General features: G+C 33.9%; 2 protein-coding genes across 4 annotated transcripts in view; one reads left to right on the top strand and one right to left on the bottom strand.

Moving 5' to 3' along the window:
* LOC148600061 (triple functional domain protein-like) overlaps positions 1-11463 on the top strand; it is a 210575-nt gene extending 199112 nt beyond the window's left edge. For both annotated transcript variants that reach the window (XM_088558975.1, XM_088558976.1), the window contains 7 exons: positions 1422-1506; positions 5218-5418; positions 6237-6375; positions 7755-7930; positions 8694-8873; positions 9436-9571; positions 11015-11463. In XM_088558975.1, coding sequence (XP_088415101.1) covers positions 1422-1506; positions 5218-5418; positions 6237-6375; positions 7755-7930; positions 8694-8873; positions 9436-9571; positions 11015-11035 — 938 coding nt within the window. In that variant the 3' untranslated portion in view covers positions 11036-11463. The remainder of the gene's footprint in view (positions 1-1421; positions 1507-5217; positions 5419-6236; positions 6376-7754; positions 7931-8693; positions 8874-9435; positions 9572-11014) is intronic.
* A 615-nt stretch (positions 11464-12078) lies between these two features.
* LOC148600060 (galactose-3-O-sulfotransferase 2-like) lies at positions 12079-18084 on the bottom strand. Of its 2 annotated transcripts, XR_015918092.1 has the most exons (4): positions 17912-18084; positions 15682-15779; positions 12598-14626; positions 12079-12138 (listed from the first exon to the last, which is right to left on the bottom strand). XR_015918092.1 is itself a non-coding variant. In XM_088558982.1 (3 exons), exons 2-3 carry the CDS (start codon positions 15726-15728, stop codon positions 13222-13224), a joined length of 1452 nt encoding a protein of 483 aa, XP_088415108.1. In that variant the 5' UTR covers positions 15729-15779; positions 17912-18084; the 3' UTR covers positions 12312-13221. The 2 variants fall into 2 exon arrangements, 1 of the variants encoding a protein (XP_088415108.1); XM_088558982.1 differs by lacking the exon at positions 12079-12138 and having other exon boundaries at positions 12312-14626.
* Positions 18085-19565: the final 1481 nt, after the last annotated feature.

Genomic DNA, 19565 nt, shown 5'->3' with positions numbered 1-19565 from the left:
TTAAATCTGAAATGCGCCAGGTCACAATGAATTTACTGCTGACTGAAACGCAAATCATAATCAAACAGCTAACCAGAACAAAAAACAAGTACTATCAAGATAACCGATATAACAAAAAAAATAACACATGGCACGCAATTTTGATACAGTTTTTTTTAACCCCATTATGTTATCAGTATTTGGCCAATCGGAAAACAGAATTGCGGTCAGGTGACTTGCGTTTCCATGGAAGAGCGTTTTTAAAGACAAAGGGTAAAAGGCAAAAATATACCGACTGCGTCGGAAAAAAACATGATGATTTTAAATAATTCTGTATCCATCTAGTAAATGTTATTCACGTGTAAGACAACGCAAGCCATGTGCAAACACATGTTACTGATATATAAAACAAATCGTCGGAGGTGGAAATAACCACGACGCGTTTCTATTTTGAAGTACATGTAAACGGCTTTGTTTTCTTGTTTCTGTACATTTTAAGGTGCGTTTTTGTCAAGGTTACACATACTCGTTCCTGCTAGTTCAGTACCCTACCAGTTTCGCCAACACAAAACAAGGATTGGATTTTAAATTAAGAAAGCATCTTTTGTCTGAAATCCGGGAACGTGTCAGTTTGAGTGCATTGAACCGGTGTCTTACGTTAAGAGTTAGTCTCTGTAAGAATCAGCAGTGGGTGAAACATGGTACTATGACAAAACCCATCATTTTGAAATTAAGTTTAAATTGACTATTTGTACCCTAAGAAGCGAGAAAAAAGAAAGGATTTTTTCATATCATTTTGGTAAATTGAATTCTAATTTCATTGAAATGCACTGAAAATGTACATTTCTCTGTCCAAAACCCCATTCTTCAAACATTCCATTGAAAAATTTCTGAGCAAATCCAGAGATACAGGAATCAAATAATGATCCTTTCAAATAGACAAAGTATCCCTGAGCGAAATTATATTGTCAGATCGGTGGGTTTTTGAATGCACGTTTCTGATTTTTTCCAATTTTGCCTGATTCTTACACAAACTTACACTTAAATATTGAACGTCAAAGCTTTGTTTTAAAAGTGCACTCAAACCCACGAATTATCGCCTCTGCACATCGACTAGTTAATGACTTGATAAGAACTTCAGTACATTTTGTATATGTTCAAAATCTTGAATGATAAACTATTCATATTTATGCTAAAGCTTGAATGCATAATTAACGACGACTAAAACAAATATGACTACCAACTTACAATGCAGAGGCGAATCCAATGGGGGTCTTTCATGACTGAAAACGTTATTTTTGTATTATAATCACTAAAGCAGGCCCCTTTCAGACCAATTACCCGATTTAGGAATTTTCGAATTCGTCACTGCAATATGTATAATACTCAACTCTTCCGACCGTACATGTACCGATATCCTTTTTTTTTCATGTATATTTCAGAATTAAATGAAAGAATAGAAAATTCTACGTCAAGATGGAAGTCAAATTTTGACAAAGATTTCACAGACATTGAAGAAATTGCGAGGTATGTTAAAATCAATACAGGTCCTGCATACAACAATCCACTGCTGATTAGTATGGAGCCAGGCTCTCAGGCTACAATTCAACTTAGTAGTATAGTGGTTCTTTTTTGTATACTTTTTACCGACATGATAATGTATGATTTTGTTGTGTTTTTTACCAGAGTTACGGGAAAACAAATAGAGAAGAAGAAGTCACGTTTACTCTGTTTTTTTTTTCATCACTTGGCGTCCGTCGTCATCGTCGTCGTTAACAATTTCTTCAAACATCTTCTCCTCTGAAACCACTGAATAGATTTTCATAAAACTTATAATGACTGTTCCTTAGAGTATCCTGCACAAAATGACCGTTTGGATTTTTGATCGGTTAAAAAAACATGGCAGCCGTTACTAAAAATAGAACATAGGCGTCATACAGTAGATTTTTGCATACATCTCCAAAACCGTTAGGTTTAGCCAAATTCTGACAAGGGTTAAAGTATTCAGCATGATAAAGACTAGTTTCACTATACATATACATGTATGAGATACACATCTGATTGGTTTCATCGCTTGAGCCAAAAGAAATTGCGAAAAAATAAATAATTTCGTAACTGTCTCAGTTTGAAGTGGCATGTTAGTTATACAAGACAGGTGTTTCGTGCTGTTTTTATCTGTGATAATCACTGTTGTTAAAACAATCCTACATTTCATTATCCTTCGAAAAGGTCATTTCAAAGGTCTACATTAGAACTACATTTGTATATTCCGCCTCTTCCTACATTTAAATGTAAGTGTTAGTAAGAATCAGGCAAAATGGAAACAAATCAGAATGATGCATGTCAAACCCCACCGATCTGACAATGTACTATAATTACTCAAGGATATTTTCCCTATTTGAAAAACCATTATTCGATCTCTGCATCACTGGCTTTGCGCAGAAAATTTTCAATAGAATCTTAGAAAAATGAGGGTTTTGACAGAGTTACCTGCCCTTGAAATGGTCATTCTCAGTGCATTTCAATGAAATTGTAACTCAATGGTCCAGCATGATGTGCAAAAATTTTGTCTGTTTTCTTGATTCTGATGGTGCGAACAGTCAAATTACACTATCAAAATGAGGGTTTTTGCATACCATGTTTCATCGACTGCCTGATTGTTACAGGAACTGACACATTAGCATGTTATGCAAAGTAAACAAAACAAATAAACAAACAAAAACAATTTAATATCAAACAAACGAACTAACAAACAAAAACGAAAGCAAATCTAAAGCAAAAAAAAGCATAAAAAATTGTGGATTTTCTATTAAAAGTGTACTTACACTTATTCAAGGTCCACGGCGAATAATCCCCTAAATGTGCCCTGTTTAATTATGATTTTCTATTTTAAATTTTATACTTTAGGATTTAAATAGGTTTTCTTCTCTGTATTTTGACCCCCAAAACTACGAATGATGTCAAATGTATTAATATCTCCAATCGACATAAGAAAACTTTAAAAAAGCCACAGTCATCATTAACCCCGTCTCTTTATGTAAATCATACTTATACAGTACAAGGAGAACAGCTTCGCGGATTTGGCCAAAAATTTTTTAATGCAAATTTGACAGTTCTAACATCGTTGGGAATTTTTTTCAGAACTATTATACTGTGTGTGTGTGTGTGTGTCGGGGGGGGGGTATTTGATATCGGCTAAGAATTTTTTTATTAGGAGCTTTTACTATTTGAGCTAATGTCATCACTTTGCGTCCTTCGTCGTCGTCTGTCGTCGTCGTTGTTAACAATTTTTCAAAACTCTTCTCCTTTGACACTACTTGACCAATTGGAACCAAACTTAATATGAATTTTCCTTGGGGTATCATGCATAGAACTATTGTGGGGATTTGTGATCCTTTGAAAAACATGACCGCCGTGACTAAAAATAGAACATAGGGGTTAGACAGTAGTTTTTCTCCAAAACCGTTAGGTTTAACTAAATTCTGACATGGTAAAATTGCTCAGGATGATGAAGCCTATCTGCATGCTGTCCAATTTTCGTTTTCATCCGTTTAGCCATGTTGTAGTTATTGCCCTTTTCAACGGTTTTTGCTATTTTTAATGTTATTTCTTTCAAAAATCTTCTCTTTTGATACTATTTGACCAATTTGAACCAAACTTTGTATGAATGTTCCTTGGGTAACCTGCATAGAACTGATATGGGGATTTTTGATCCATTGAAAAACATGGCCGCCATTACTAAAATAGAACACAGGGGTCAGACATTAGTTTTTTCTCCTTTATCTCCAAAACCGTTAGAATTAGCCAAAGTCTGAAAAAACGGGTAAAACAGTTTAGCATGACGAGATCTATCTGCAGCCAAATTTTCGTTTTAATCCATTAAGCCATGTTGGAGTTATTGCCCTTTTTCAACGTTTTTTGCTATTTTTAATATAATTTCTTTAAAAAATCTTCTCCTCTGACACTATTTGACCAATTCGAACCAAACTTGGTATGAATGTTCCTTGGGATATTCTGCATAGAACTAGGGTGGGTATTTTTGATCTGTCAAAAACATGGCCACCTTACTAAAAATAGAACAAAGAGGTCAGTTAGTAGTTTTCTTAAATATCTCCAAAACCATTAGGTTTAGTCAAATTCTTTCACTAGCTGAAATGATCCTTATTATTAGAAATACAAAAGTCTTCATGGATAAAAGTTGTCAGACGACTCCTTGTAACAGTTATTTCTCTAGAAAGGTTTGTTTTTACAGTTTTCAGCCCTTTATCCTGAAAACTATGATAGGTAAAATGAAACTTTCAATTGCTGAAATGATCCTTTTTTTTAAGTCTCATCAAAGTCTTCTTGAGTCAAAATTGTTGGACAACTTGTTAAATTTATTGTCTTTGAAAGGCAACACTCAACCAGGTGCGCCTTTCAGGCTCCTTGGAGCCTCTTGTTTCAAAAAAGATCCCAGCCCCACCCCCTGCTAACAATATGGGCGATGCCTTAGTACTTAAACGCGATATACCCAGAAAATAGCAGGCAGGGTTCATCCCTTTCAAGGTTAATCTACTAACTTGACAATCATAGATATTATGTGAAGGCCACATCTATTTCATTTCAGAGATTGATAAGATTTACGCGTACGATAGGTTTATAAAGTTAATTCGGTCACTTTAGTCAAGACACAGGTTATTATGTTTGATACATAAAAGGAGGTGTCGGATAAACAACTAAAAAGGGAGATGGGAGACGAGAAGGTGAATGGGAGACAGGGGTATAGAGGAAAGAGATTGGAGACAAAGGTAGAGAGATTAAAGGTGGGAGACAAAAACAGGAAAAAAAATAGTGTAAAATAAATCAAAGGAGAGAAAGAATTGTCATAAAGTATGATCAAACTGTGATCAAATGTAACTCGATCAAACATGTTGATTGTTTTAAGCGAGACTAGGATTCGATAAGTAATCAAAAGAAAAAAGACACACTCACAACAAAGTACAAGAAATAACCTAAAAAAAAACACATGTACAAAGGAACAAAAGTAAATAAGCAACTCGGACTCCCAGAGCCGGAAGCATGGACCAGGTGCTCCGTTAGGTAAATATCCTCTGCTTTTCTTTTTGCCCATAAACTGTCATGCTTCAAAACAACACCATTCGGGAGATCCCACTGATATTATTTTTTTTCTGAAATGCCAGAAATGTTCAATTTGTTGGGAAACATTTTATGCTATTGCAATTGAAACATCTATTTTAGGGGAAGATTTTCTATCGTTAAGAAGGTGTCTCAGAATTGTATTCGCCGAGAAATGGCGGCAAAGTGTATACACAAGCGTTTGACTGATGTTGATCACGTGGAAGCAGAATACAACACTCTACAATCGCTACAGCACGATAATTTGATTCCAGTTTACGACATTTACACGTCACCATCGGCATACATATTTGTTATGCCATTGTACGTATTTTTATGCAAAATAAATATTTGTACATGAAGTATTGGTCTGTTTAAAAACCAATTTTTTTCTGTGTAGAAGGCGACCAACTTTTTTGAAGTGTTAATATTTCCAGTGACCAGCTTTCTTCTGCACTTTTATTTTCGAATACAGTTTCTATAAGGCCTACTTAAGGATCCCCAGTCAAGAACATTGTGGCATTAACAAATGCATGAATCACGTATCATAAGCTTCTGTCTGGTTTCAATGCAGAGCTATACTTATTATACCATGTTCGTGAAACCTAAGCAAAATAAAAGATGCCCCTAAAGTCTCCATATTGTGTCCTAATGGTCACTTCAATAATTTGTCATCTCGGCGAGTAATGTATAGTAAACACCAGGAGGGAGTTGGTCTTTTCTTATTTGAATAACAATCACTAGACAATTGAACTTTCCATCAAACCTATGAAATTGAAGAAAGTTTGAATCACGTTGTCAACATTATCCTGTTAACTAGTTCAGGTAGTGGCAATTCAGTCAAAATAGGACCGACAATATCCTCTGAAATTAACTATATTACTCGCTGTAACTGAAATAAAATATTCTTCTTTTCTTTCCTATTACCCTGTAACACCAACAATTTATCTTGAAAACAAACACGATTATTCTCAAATTGATATTTTGTGGTTGAATTTATTATTACAATGGATGCGTTCTAGCCATTTATTCACACTCAGATTGATAAAGAATTTCGATGTCAATCTGGTATCCTTATATATATTTCATTAAAACAAATACAGAAGACGGTCAAACAACTTTTACCACTTTACCATTTGCAGGGCGCCATTAGGCAGGCTCTTCGAATTCGTTTGCAGACGACAGTTTTTCGATGAATACGAGGCTGCCGGTTACATGGCTCAGCTGTTGACAGTAACACAGTATTTACACAATTGTAGAATTGCCCATCTGGATATTAAGGTAAATTATATAAATGCAGGTGTGGCGTTGCCATATTTATACGTTTTTCAACCATTTTATTGTACAATAATCTAATTAAAATTGTCAATTACGTTCCCGCTTGATTGCAGGGTTGCGCACAAAACACAATGTCATACAAGATTTTCAACCATTCTGTTGTACGAATTCATTCTCCCTTGAAAATGTTATCAGTAAGGTGAAATGGGCTCGATTTATATCTAGGAGGGTACACGCATTCTCTTTTTCAGAACGAGCAAGTCTTAGAATCCATTCAGTATCCCTATCTCGAGAACATGTTATAACGGAAATTGGAATAACCGTCAATTCCGTCACAAACCATCAATTGCTTGTTTACTCATAAATTTAATTCGTGTCATTCCCTGCCTTAAAAAAAACTTTAAAGGTCACTCGAATGACACCTGTCCATATTAACAACTTTCTTTGTGAAATGGTGACAACTTTGCGGTGACATTTAATGGTTAAGAGCAATTATAAATGAAATTTAAGAGCATTGCCAACCTTGCTTTGAAAAAAATCACTGGCCTGAAGGATGTTTGTTGGTATATTCAAGAATAACACGATTTTCAAAGGGTTTTGAATTCTTTGAAGATCTTTCATGCTAGAACAATTATATTGAAAAAAAGAAAAAAAATAGATGGGTCAGTGTGTTCGTTTTTGAGATATAAGTATTTGAAAATTTTTAGTAGTTTTTTTTTCTATTTGAACCACTGATGAAATAACAAATATTTCATTTAATTTCCTCGAATAACATTTGAGTTGTGTTTGATGGGAAACCCGAAAATCTTACTGACAATGACCAGCCAACATTCTTAACTTTGGGGTAAGATTCAAAACAGTCAGTTAGTCCTCGTTCAAAAACGAAAAGTGAAATATGAAATGTCAGGACAGCCCACGCTGAGTATCATTTCAGCATTAACAGTGATGATAAGTTATTTCTTGTGAATTCTTGCGTCAATTCGAAAGTAATTACTACTAGATACAGGGTATATTTCAACAACTATCCGATCTTGTAATCAAAGAAATATATTTCATTTGATTCGAATCTGAAATAACTTCACATAGAAGACCATATTGTCCGTACGCATCCTCTCCTCAAATTTAATTGTTTCCACGGTAATTTACTGAAATATATTAAGATACTTAAATACATTTGCATGGCACGCACACCTACAACACATATCCTCTGCAAGTTAATGATTTTTTTCAGTATTTTACCACAATATTTTAAATTATTGGATTAACAGTATTTCAATTATTTGTTTTATCATAACTGTGCAAAAATATATCAGTTTTTTTTTTTTTTCTCCAACAACTGTTAAAAATAATACAACGTAATACAAATATTTTTATACTTGCAGCCTGAAAACCTTCTTGTCGAGATAGTTATGGGTGAAACTAGGCTCAAACTTTGTGATTTTGGCGATGCAAAACATATCTACAACAACTACTATGTTCACCCGTTTCGAGAATGCCCAGAATTCCTAGCACCGGAAATAATTAAAGGAACACCAGTCGGATTATTCACAGATATATGGTGAGTTTGTTTATGGTATAATAAGCAGTGTCATGCAGTCAATTTTGATATGCAAATCAAAATATAGAACATCTATCATAAATTTCATTGACATACTTCTTAAATTAAAACTTATTCTGCACTCTTTGGTTTCAGACGACCGTTACATATTATGCAGCAGAAAGATTATATCAATTGAATCAGCAGGTGGTTATTTTTCGTTTGGTCGTCTTATACTTCCGGAAAAAATACTCATTTACATGTATGCATTGTGGAAATCCGTAGCATTTGGTCTTTCGAAAGTCATCCGTATATTGAAACGCTTAAATTGCACCACAAAATTTGGTAGTATAAAATAAATGATGGGGTTGTTTCTGGTGTTATAAAATGTATTGCCCCATTAATAGTTTTAAGAACAAATTAATATGGTATTATTAAATTCATATTTTTTTCTTGTTTTCGCACATTAAGTTAAGTAAAAGTGAGTGGACCTCTAAGAAGATGTACTATAATAATGTATTGTACTAGGGGATAATGGGAAAAGGCTGAATCTTTAACGTTAAGTGATAAAACGGACGTCTGCTGTCTCGTTTTTTTTTTTTGTTAAGTTTAAATTACATGTAAACCAAAGGCAAAATTTGTACTTTTGATTGAAGTTTGTGACGATTTCGTGTACTTGTATTTGTAATGCTTTACAAGTACATATATCCTTCGCTCCATCTTTCTCATTCACCTCGCTCTTTTAAGTACATGTATAATCTGACTTCTCCATTCTTTATTACAGGAGTATTGGGGTGGTGACGTATGCTTTATTGAGTGGATTATCTCCCTTTCTTGATGACAGTCAAGAAGAAACTTGCTCTAATGTAATCCAAGTGGACTATAGTTTTCCTGATGAGTACTTTGGAATCATATCAGAGGAAGCGAGGGATTTCGTCAAGGAGATGCTTCAGGAAGACATGGAGTAAATTATACTATATATTGTTTTCACTATAGGCTTGGGCTTCCTTAAAAATGTGCATGTATAGTTTTTCACTCAACGCCCCCCCCCCCACAAAAAAAGAACGACACTTTAACTCATATTAAAAAATCACGTGCTCTGGAAGGGTGAGAAGATCATACAGTTAAGTTGAAAGCTTTCCTATTCTGAAAATTTTATAATACGGTCAAGATACGCGGTAGGTCCAGTGTGTTTGTACTGTCTGTTTCAACCTCTTTTTGAATAGATCAAATGTAGATAGTCACTAAATGGTCATTGATACAGGGATAAAACATTACGTCCATGTTTCCGTTCTTAACAAATTTTGAAAGCACTTTTTTCAAAAACTACTCATACCAAACACTTGAAATTTTAACACATTCTTACTGCAAGTATGACATATGATCAAATTCATTAAAAAAATTTACTACGACTTCCTGTATACCAAGGTCACCCACACATTTCTTGTTGGACCTTGTGCCAAGTCAAACCACATTTGATTTATGTTGCAACAGACTTATTAAAACCGTGGTCTTCATTATTCCAGGTCTCGGCCTTGTGCCAGCAAATGTATGGAGTCTCAATGGTTCAGAAAATACTATGGCCCAGCTTCCTCCCAGCCGAGACAGAAGTCCATTCCAACTGTCAGATTGAAAGATTTTATTGAAAGGAAAAGATTACAGGTATGGCGAATTAAAGGTTTTTTGTACATGTGTTTGATTTTATAGATCGGGAATTCAAATAGTTAAAGGCTTGAACAAAAAAAATCAGAAACGATTTGTATTCATTTTCCATTAGATGACTGTAATCATGTAATAAAACAGATTCCAACAGCCGGAAGTTAAAACCGTGGTGGTTTAAATATAAATCATGCAACCTTTTGTTTTATTGTATACTATTCACCGTAAGAATCGCTCGATTTCTTTTCAATTGAACTACATGTATTTTCAAAATTTTCAAAATTTTCGTATTTGGTAATTAAAAAAAATACCTTACTATTATAAGTACCTGACATTTACACGCAGACAGTAAAGGAATTAGAGCTTATGTTGCTGCAAAAGGGGAGCTAACCCAAAGAGGTTGAAAATTTAAGTCTTATTTTAGTCTCTTTATTTTAGTCACTATTTGAAAAACTGCTCCAGAAAGGCATTTTCGTTTTTTTCCCTAGTAAAATGTTACATCTTGTAACAAGCTTCATTTTTTCGTGTTTGGATGAAATTTGCCAATCTTTCAAAACTGATAATTAAAAAAATATTGTTGCCACAGAATTCCACTATCGAGTTTCAGTTCATTTTGTCCTAATTTTAAAACATGATATATAAAATTCACCTTAAATTTATATTTCAAAGAAGTAAATGTGAGCGGTGTGTTTCTTTTTTAGCTGGGTATATTTTCAGTGTTTAGTTTTATCACGACTCCATCCGATTATACGGTTTCTTCGCTCGTTTCTGACCGGCGAATTATTGTATACCCTTGTCAATTTGTTTGTCTGCATGTCGCACCATAACCCAAACATTTTGAAAGAGTAATCAAGGAAACCTAGATTCTAGCGGAAATAAAAAAAATAATTCTAGGACAAAGACTAGACATGGGCACGGAAAACAGACAATTACAACAAAGAACATAAAGTAACTCAAATAATACATACAAAGTAACAAAAGTAAACGAGCAACTCAGACTCTACTTAAAACTGGGAGCATGGACCAGATGCACCGGTAGTGTAAGCGTCCTCTGCTTTTCTTGAGACACACTCACCGAGTTGCTCATAAAAAGTTAAATCAAGGGTAGACGAAAGAGGAAAGGAAAAGAAGGGTGTTAATGTTAAAATTATTTGTTTGTTTATCTAAAATGAAGCGCCTATTTTATTTATGTAATTTCTCTTTTTTTTTCAAACGCCGGAAAAAATAAAAAGAAAAGGCGTGATATGGATATTTAAATAGCAAAGTTGCTTTGTCATCTTAAAAGTATGATTTTAGCCAATTCCCAATAAAGATAAAATTATTTACTTTTTAACATTTTGTAATAATTATCTTAGAATATTTTTCAGAAACAAACTTTCTTAATTATCTCTTAATGATTGTAATTGAAAATTAATGAGAAAATCTTGAAAATGTATGTCGTTTCAGAGCTTAGAGCTGTTGTCGTGACCTCTTGCTGATGACCTGTTTGGATATATACCTCACAACGTTGATGAATATAGAAAAATACAATATACATTAACAGTAGAGATGTTTTGTTTATATACACACATCTCTCATTGTATTTACATTCATAATTGCTCATTCGGAAGTAAAGTGTGGATTGTAGGTGTTTCTGTACACCAGGACCGTAGCGCAGTGAAAAAATAAATTTAGGCAAAGGGGAGTTCGGACGACTAAATGGGTCTTTTTTTTAATAATATTTCATATATTGATTGCCGTCAAGGCCAAGCTTGCCATTTCAAAAGGGAGACATTTGCCTCCATTGCGCTAAGTCCTTGCACATTTCCACGCACCATTATTTTTTTTGGCGATTATATGTGCACATTATCAATATTCATTTTTAACCAATTTGCATAATTTGTATTTATTAGTATTCATCAATTTAGACGTCAATCGATGTAAATATTATCTAAATATAATAAACAAAAAAGTCGTTTTAACTAAAATAAATATAAAATATCGTAATGGCGAATTCAGAAGGTAGTGCGGCATCATGGCTTTTAAAACAGAAATTTGCTAATACTTGTACATGCATGTATTTAAGGGGTGATTTAAGTGTAATACAACAGATGAGAATCTAAATATAACGCATTTTACATATTTTTTTATGTACAATCATATTTACAAGGCGAGTGCATACATTTTTGGTCGGGTTGCAACGGCGACTTATAGAATGTTGAAGGTTCCGAGGAATATGTTTTCGTAGCATTATTCTTTACAACCATGAATCACAGTTTCTAGATATTTGGTACCCAACTTCAGTTCGAGGTCCCATATCGTGACCGCGATTTCAGGTCGGTCGCACTCCTACTTCCTGTTTACCGACTTAACGACAACCTAGTTATTTCTGCCTTTGAGCCATTTCAAATCATTTTGAATATTCATGAATGTATATATACAATCATGTACGTTTCGAAACTGCACATTGCATCATGTACAGAATTCTTGCTAAGTTTTATTGAAAAATCACGTTGCAGTCAAAAAGTACATTTTGTTTTATACAAATGTATTTGAAATATACTGTTAGTCGTAACAATTCGCACATCCATCTAAAAAGTTAATAAAAAATAAGAAACTTCAATAAAAGATACAAAATTATATTTTCAATTCTACTAATTAACCAAATTAGCAGTTACTAATTAACGATAGATTAATTAATGGAATAGAAGTGCATTTGTGAATAGGATTTGGTGGAAATAGTTTTTGACATTTTTCAAAGTACTGAAATTCAACAATTGTTTAATTTTACTTCAAAGGAATAAAACACTCGTATATTATCAATACATTACAATATCATAGTCCATTGTACAAGGACCTAAACCTTAAAATACTACAATTATTCATTAGAAAAAAAACAAAACAATGTGACCTCAATACATGTACATGTCACTGAAGTACCTCAAACTATCCTACATCATAGTTCAAATTTTGTGTTTTATGTTCGAGTGAGCTTCTGTATTTATAATTTTAGAAGAATAATTATGATGATTTTAGGGACAGCTACTTACATATCGTAAAGTGAAGTTGACTGTATATATGTATCATAATTTGTAGTTTTAGGATACTGAAAGAAAGAATTGTATGCAAAGTTTGTGCTCAATTCATTATTGTAACTAATGTAATTTATCATAATTAAGCAATTTAAGTAATAAACAGTGCAATATATAACTTGTGGTTCATTCATATTATACATGTAACTGTAATGCAAGCCTAGCCAGCATTGCCTGTTGATATAAATGAAGTTGCGTTGATATGCACCCTTTGTAAATATTGTTATGGCGGTCATTAAAGCATATTTGCGTTTTCATTACTATACTCCCGGAATGTAATGCAAACCTAGAATTTAGTGATCAGATAGTAAAAATCGTACATAGTCTAAAATATCTCGTTAAACTATAGAAAACTAACTAGTCAGAACCAGCACTTAAATTGGAAAATTATAATACGATGAAGGAAATTTGCAACAAAATTGTAGAATAGATGAACGGACGAACTAATGGATAATTGGGTAAATAGAGTAAAAAACAACTGCGTTTGACAGAAGTGCCTTCTCGATCCTACTCGGTATCTCAGTACTTGGATTTCCGTTATGTACTATATACTATGATATCAAAATAAAATGAAACGAAATATCAATTAAATAAATTTGCTCGATCCTGAAAGACTGTTGTTGCTTGTGTAAACGTGTAACCGCTTGGAAAAACCCGAGACATCATTTTCTTATGGAGAATTGATATAAATTCCTTTTCACCCATTCGGATATACATGCAGTCTTCTGACGTCACAACGAAACCAGGACTCCATTTTGAATCGTATATTGTCAGACCATTCCTCTGTTGCCCAGAGAAGCAGAATATATCGACTTTTTTCTGTATCTTTTTAAAATGAAAAACTTCGTCGAAAAATTCTTTCTCTTCAGTTACTTTATCCCAAAAAATTTTGTGGAAAGTTTCGTATAACATGTAGTCGGCTACGTTCCACTTACGATGTGAATTGATAGCGTCCACTGTCAAATTGTACTTCCGTTTAAAAGGCCACACATTATGTCTTGTGTATACAATGTCTCTGAAAGACCAGCAGGTGTAACGCTTCAATAGAATGAGAGATTCGTCGAAATATTCTCGCAAAAGTACAAGATTAAACACACTATTTATATTTGTAAAATATGATTTTAAAAATGTTCCATTTCTAAGTAGATTTTTTGGGACTCCGAGATCGACCGACATTCTGTTATTTGTCATTGAAAAATATGGGTCACTTGGTTCATATCTCCAAGGTGAATGCAGATAGACGGATAAAGGATCACTGACCCCCAAATTTAAAATTTTCGCAATGTAGCCACTCGGTGAATAGCCGTAATAGTCAAGTGTGGAAATGAATTGAGCAAATGGTTCCCGTATAATCGTGAAAAGGAATGTGTCGTCTGGCAAAATATCATGAAATGAAGCTTCATTGAAGACCACGTGATTACACAAAATCTCGTACTCATCCTCTTCTCGTTTCGGGATGATATTTTGAAGTGTGATTGTATCTCCCGAGCCCCCGATGTAATTATACCTATATTTGTCCAATTCCTTAAAAGGCATAACAAATGTTAAGTTTTTGAAATGTCCATATCTTTGAAGAATATTCTCTATTGTCGATCCTGCTGTTTTATGCGTTTTCAGAAATGCGATTCTTGTTCTTGGCTTTGCACATTTCTTTAACTGTCCAGACATTCGCGTTACTGAGTTAATTGCCTCGCCTGTTTTGATTGGTTGATTAAGCATAGTATTAAGAAAGTTCTTCATTCCCAAAGACTTATCTGTTTCGCTATTGACCTTCAGTTTTCGACTTATATGTGAAGATGTCACCTTTTCCTTTTCGTTTTCAGCTGGTTCATCATATTGAAATGTAGGGTTGAGATTTTTGGCTGGTGTATTTTTCGACAACATAGTTATAGTCTGCACAAATTGTTTTTGTTCTAGAGTTTGCATACACATTTTGTACTGGATCCCGACAATGACAGCGGTAACCAGGACACAGAGTATTACTACCCTGAAAAGAAAGAGAATCACACATTTTTCAAAATACCAGAGGAGTTCCGAATCGACAAACCATTTCCTGTTTTTTAAAATAGTCAGATACATAGGCGTAAACCTTCGAAAATTATGAAGCGAGAGATCTCCCTCTCATCATTTTTTTTTCAAAGCGGGAGATTAACCAAGGTTCTGTTTTTATGTTCTTAGTTTATGTTTAGCAAACTATCTTATTTGAACTTTTTAATCAAATTTCTCTGGAAAATTTTCTCTTGACATCCCCTCGTCAAAAAAGACGACACGCAATATTCGCTATATTACAATTATAGTAAATTAATGGTTTTTATCACAGGTTTGAGAAGAACTGGAGTAGCTGTTTTACTATTTTAAACCGGAAGTTCAAATAATACGGGAGTAATTCCCGAATGCGGCTGATTCTCCCGCTCGGACACGGGTATGTAGGTGAAAGACTGTTAAGGGGGCACACAAGAATGCAAATTAGGAGGAACATCTGTGTCCCCTCCCTTCCTTCTGACCGAGAATAAAGTGAAAATAGCTAACATTGTATATGTATAGCACTCATCTTATATAGTATGAAATTAAACAAAAAGAAAAAGACATTTAGAAACGGCGGGTCAACAGACAGGCGAATAAACCAGACTGGTCTGAAGTCTATATGCCCCGCCAAACAAAACATGAAGTGTACTTGATTTACCCCTACTCGTACAAAAACTCGATTTCGGACAGTAACACAAGTCTCTTACAACTTATGCCACATCTATATAAAGCAACATACCAAATTCCAAATCAATCTGTCCAACGGCTGTCGAGATTTTAGTGTCGAAAATATTTTTTCTCTATCACAATTGCAAAAGTTATCGAAACAGGAAGTCGATATCGGACAGCAACTTAAGTTGCTTGCAACATTTACCCCATAAATATAAAGCCACACAACAAATTTTAAATCAATTGGAATTATTGGGACAATTGCAACGACTTTCTGACGGATGGACGAAAAGACGGAAAAGGTTATTCGAGTCGGTGTATAAATAAATGAACAGGTCTTTAACTTACCGTAGCTGCCTACTGGTCAATCCCATTACTGTAAAATCATAATGCATCGCCTGACCACCGAGTGACTGATAAAACAGTGATATTCGTCCAGACAACACCTGTAAAATTACGTAATAAAAAAAAAAACAACAGTGAAACCTGGCTAACACGTGGATTCTTTGATATGCTCCGATGGCAGTAAAACCTAGTTTTCAGTTTCGTACTGCAAAGAAACTTCTGCTCTATTAAAGTACAAATGTATGCTTAGTTGCTTGCTCCTACTTCGATGTTTTGTCTAAGATTGACAAATCTTATGAAGTTCTATTGTATACAATGAAACCCATCCGATGCATACCGTACCCCTTTTCTTCGTTCAAGTCGGGTGTTTATTTACAAAGGTTAAAATTACATTTAAATTGATAAAACTCTCTGGTTCAGACAGGTTTTCGTATAATTCATGATTTGGTTTAAACAGGTATCAGTTTCGTTTTGTCGTCTGCTGCTGTTTTCTTTAAGGGTTCGTCTCATTTTATTGCTGATATGCAATGCAATGTACATATATAACAACACAAGTAAATTAACGAAACGACAGGTTTGTCGTTTGTTTAATTTTGCATTTGTTTTTGTAATAAATTACACTTTTTTAAAAAGTTATGTAATTTGGAAAAATCGATATGTTTCAATAAAAATACTTTAAAGGGCAGGGATTTAAAAAAGTAAACAAAAACATGTTTATAAAAATAGTTTTAAACGTTCCTAAAACGTTAATAGGATCCTGCTTAACATACGAAAAAAAAATGACAGACAAGTGCGTATTGGGAGATTGTCTTCGTATGAGGATAGATAAAAATATGTACTGACGCACCAATTCTTTTCGTTACATCAACAGATACGGATATTATACTATATTTACAGTTTTCCTTAATAAACTGAGTACTGTCTTATTTATCTTCGTGTATCTAAACAATTTGGGATAGACAATAAATTCCGTTATCCAACATAATATTTGACTTTTGATTACATTTGTTTGTTTATCTCGTTTCCATGGAAACTAACACATATTAAGATATCAAACCTTATGACAAATAGATATTTTCATAGTATTTCTTAAATTATTACAATTTCGCTTTTAGATGAACTAAATATATGTGATTTGTGTGTATGGTTGAAAGATCGTGCTATTTCGCAACCCGTTATGAAAAGCCAAGTATTTTTACAACGTTCTTAGTTAGTGAAACAGTCATTATAAGTTCCATAGTTTTATCGCATTTAGGAGCAGGTGCATTATACGATGGAATGTTTATGTTCAAAGTTGTGGTTAAACAGTCTTAGGTAACAATGTGATATAAGAAACTTCAAGTTAAAAAAACAAAATTTGAATTAGAAAATCATAGACAAAACAATAATCAGGACAAAGATAGTCTCTTGCAAACCGCCGTTTTAATTCTAAGAAAGAGGTGTCTCGCTTATTTGTTACTTTTTGACGCCAGCCTTAAACAGACAAACACATTTGTTGCACAGTGTTCGATAGACAAGGGAATTAAACATCAATCTTGGTTTAAGTTTAGAACTTTCGAATTTTATCTTCAATCTCCTACAGTATGCGTATTCGAGTTATTTAAAGTGGAGCGATACGTTATAAATACGACAACGGTTAAAGGTCTACGGGGGTTCAAAGCTATACCGCTTTGAGTACTGAACCTCGCCTCATTGTGCTAATTAGTGCAAAGCAACATACAGATGTTCAACGATTCTTAAAGAGTACTTCTCATGCCTTGTAAAATTTCAAATCTTGGGTAGAAGAGCTAATAGGATGGCGGAGTGATACATCAATTGGGAGACGGTTGTTACACGTCTGAACAAGAGATTGCGTTGACTTAGTATACTAGCTGACCAAACAACTACACTGAGACATAATTAATTAAAAAAAAACAAAAACCAAAAAACAAAAAAAATAAACAAAAAGTAATAAAAACAACAAACAAACAAATTAAAAAAAAAAAAAAAAAAAAAAAAAAAAAAAAAAAAAAAAAATTGTAATAAGCAAAAAACACATCATATCACAGCATTTTTGAGCTACCACCATTCACCATCGATGTATAAAGGAACAGACGGACAGACAATATAAAACAAGAGAAGTCTTTCTTCTTTGCACCAGTTGTACAATTAATCGTCCGCATAGTATGTTTCAAAATTTACTATTACAGAATTCCGTATCTATATGAACCTGATACAGCCATATTTTTCTTACCTTAAAGAAGACCGGTTGAGCAGCAAAAGTTACATAGACCAAAACAAGCGATGAAATGGACACAGTTACACGAGTTGGTCGTATGAGTGTCAAATTTAGATAAAAACACACTGCTAACAGATTACTAGTAACGTATCACTAAGTGTTGACCTTTCTTGTCAATTTCATTGATTATCATCTTCACAGTGCACTAATCTATTGGATGTGACCAAAGCACGAGGTTTATATTCGGGGTCAAACCGTATCTTAACTGCGGTTGAGTGGGTGTTCCTACGGCTTGTGCATTTAAGATACATCAATGGCGCGAAATATTTAGGTGTTGTCTACAAAATACCCAGTCTCCTATTCTGCCAACTTTTCCCGTCAATTAAATTTTATAAAGACGAATTACGACGTAAAGAATTAGTTCTGTCATGCCGCCACTTCTTGTTAGAGCATTTGCTATCTACAAATAAATGTGGACAAGGTCTTACGTGAGTTTACCGTGGTATATTGAACTTAAAAATAACATGTAGGTCGAAACTATGATTTATAGTTGTCTGACTTATACTGTGAATTTCCGAAACTACTGCAAAAATACGAATGTATGACATTCGCCCAAAAAATGAATAAATGTAAAAAAAACACGAAGAAATATTTTAAGGATCATACTTGAGCTTCATTGCATTATTTAAACCGTGAAACGGTTACGAAAATGGTACGATTGTAAACATAACGAATCTGTAATCCGCTAAAACTTAGAAAATCATTGTGATGTGTCCATTATCATGCCATAGAGTACATGTATATGGCCAAAAAGTTGCCTTTTTCATCTATTGAAAGCAGAGGTGGATAGATGCTGTCAGCAGGCCGAATTTCTGAAAACATTAGAAATGGAACTCTTTTATATGAAAGATCGAAAAAGGAAACAAATCAGTTTAACACGGTTGTTAAGGACTGATAAAATTTATTTCTAAGATTTAACTTGAACAATTATATTTTAATTTGACAACATGGAAACTAATGCCCTAAAATCAAAATTACATCTGTATCAACGAAAAAAAAGTAAACGCATAAAGATAAAAACAAAACAAAACAAAACAAATTAAAAAAAAAACTAAAACTAAAACAAAAGTCATGGTGTAAATCCTACGTTATTTAAATCTATTTTCAAGGTCGCGCACTCGGGAACTTATTTATAAATAAGTTGAAAAGTTCAATTGTTGGCCTATATTTAGGTACAGCAAGCTAGACCAATCGATGGCTAGACCCGCGTCGCACTGCAGCTGTGATTTAGAGTTCCTGAGGAAAATGCGACGAAAAAATGTTACGGACGGATAAACGAACTTACGGAATATTATTCGTAGATCCGTAGACAGATGAATGTGTTTTTTCTGAAATAGAAATCTTTTTGCCTCACCTAGTTACGGCTCTGCCATCCTACTGAGCACATCCACATTTTGGAAGTATTAGAACAGCGTCTTTCATTTGGATTGTTAAGCAAATTATAAAAAATAAAATTCAACTTCTGTTCTCGTAAACTACGTTGCGCCATAGCAGCGTACTCGTAAAATACGTCTTGGTCATTCAGGGACGCCATAAATAGAAGCAAACTCAGAATCTGTCCATTGGGAACTGCAATTTCCAAACAGCGGTAGACGCATTCGTAACCTAG

The sequence above is a fragment of the Perna viridis genome, chromosome 13 (genome assembly GCF_037379345.1).
Source record: "Perna viridis isolate PV_CMFRI_1.1 ecotype Kerala chromosome 13, ASM3737934v1, whole genome shotgun sequence".
In the NCBI taxonomy this organism is placed as follows: Eukaryota; Metazoa; Mollusca; class Bivalvia; order Mytilida; family Mytilidae; genus Perna; species Perna viridis.
This window is presented reverse-complemented; position numbering and strand designations above follow the sequence as displayed.

Excerpts from the sequence above, each read along its gene's own strand:
- LOC148600060 (XM_088558982.1), bottom strand. The coding sequence starts at position 15,728 with ATGCATTATGATTTTACAGTAATGGGATTGACCAGTAGGCAGCTACG. Across the intron at positions 14,627-15,681 it reads TTGACCAGTAGGCAGCTACG|GGTAGTAATACTCTGTGTCC; the intron begins GTAAGTTAAAGA and ends CTTTCTTTTCAG.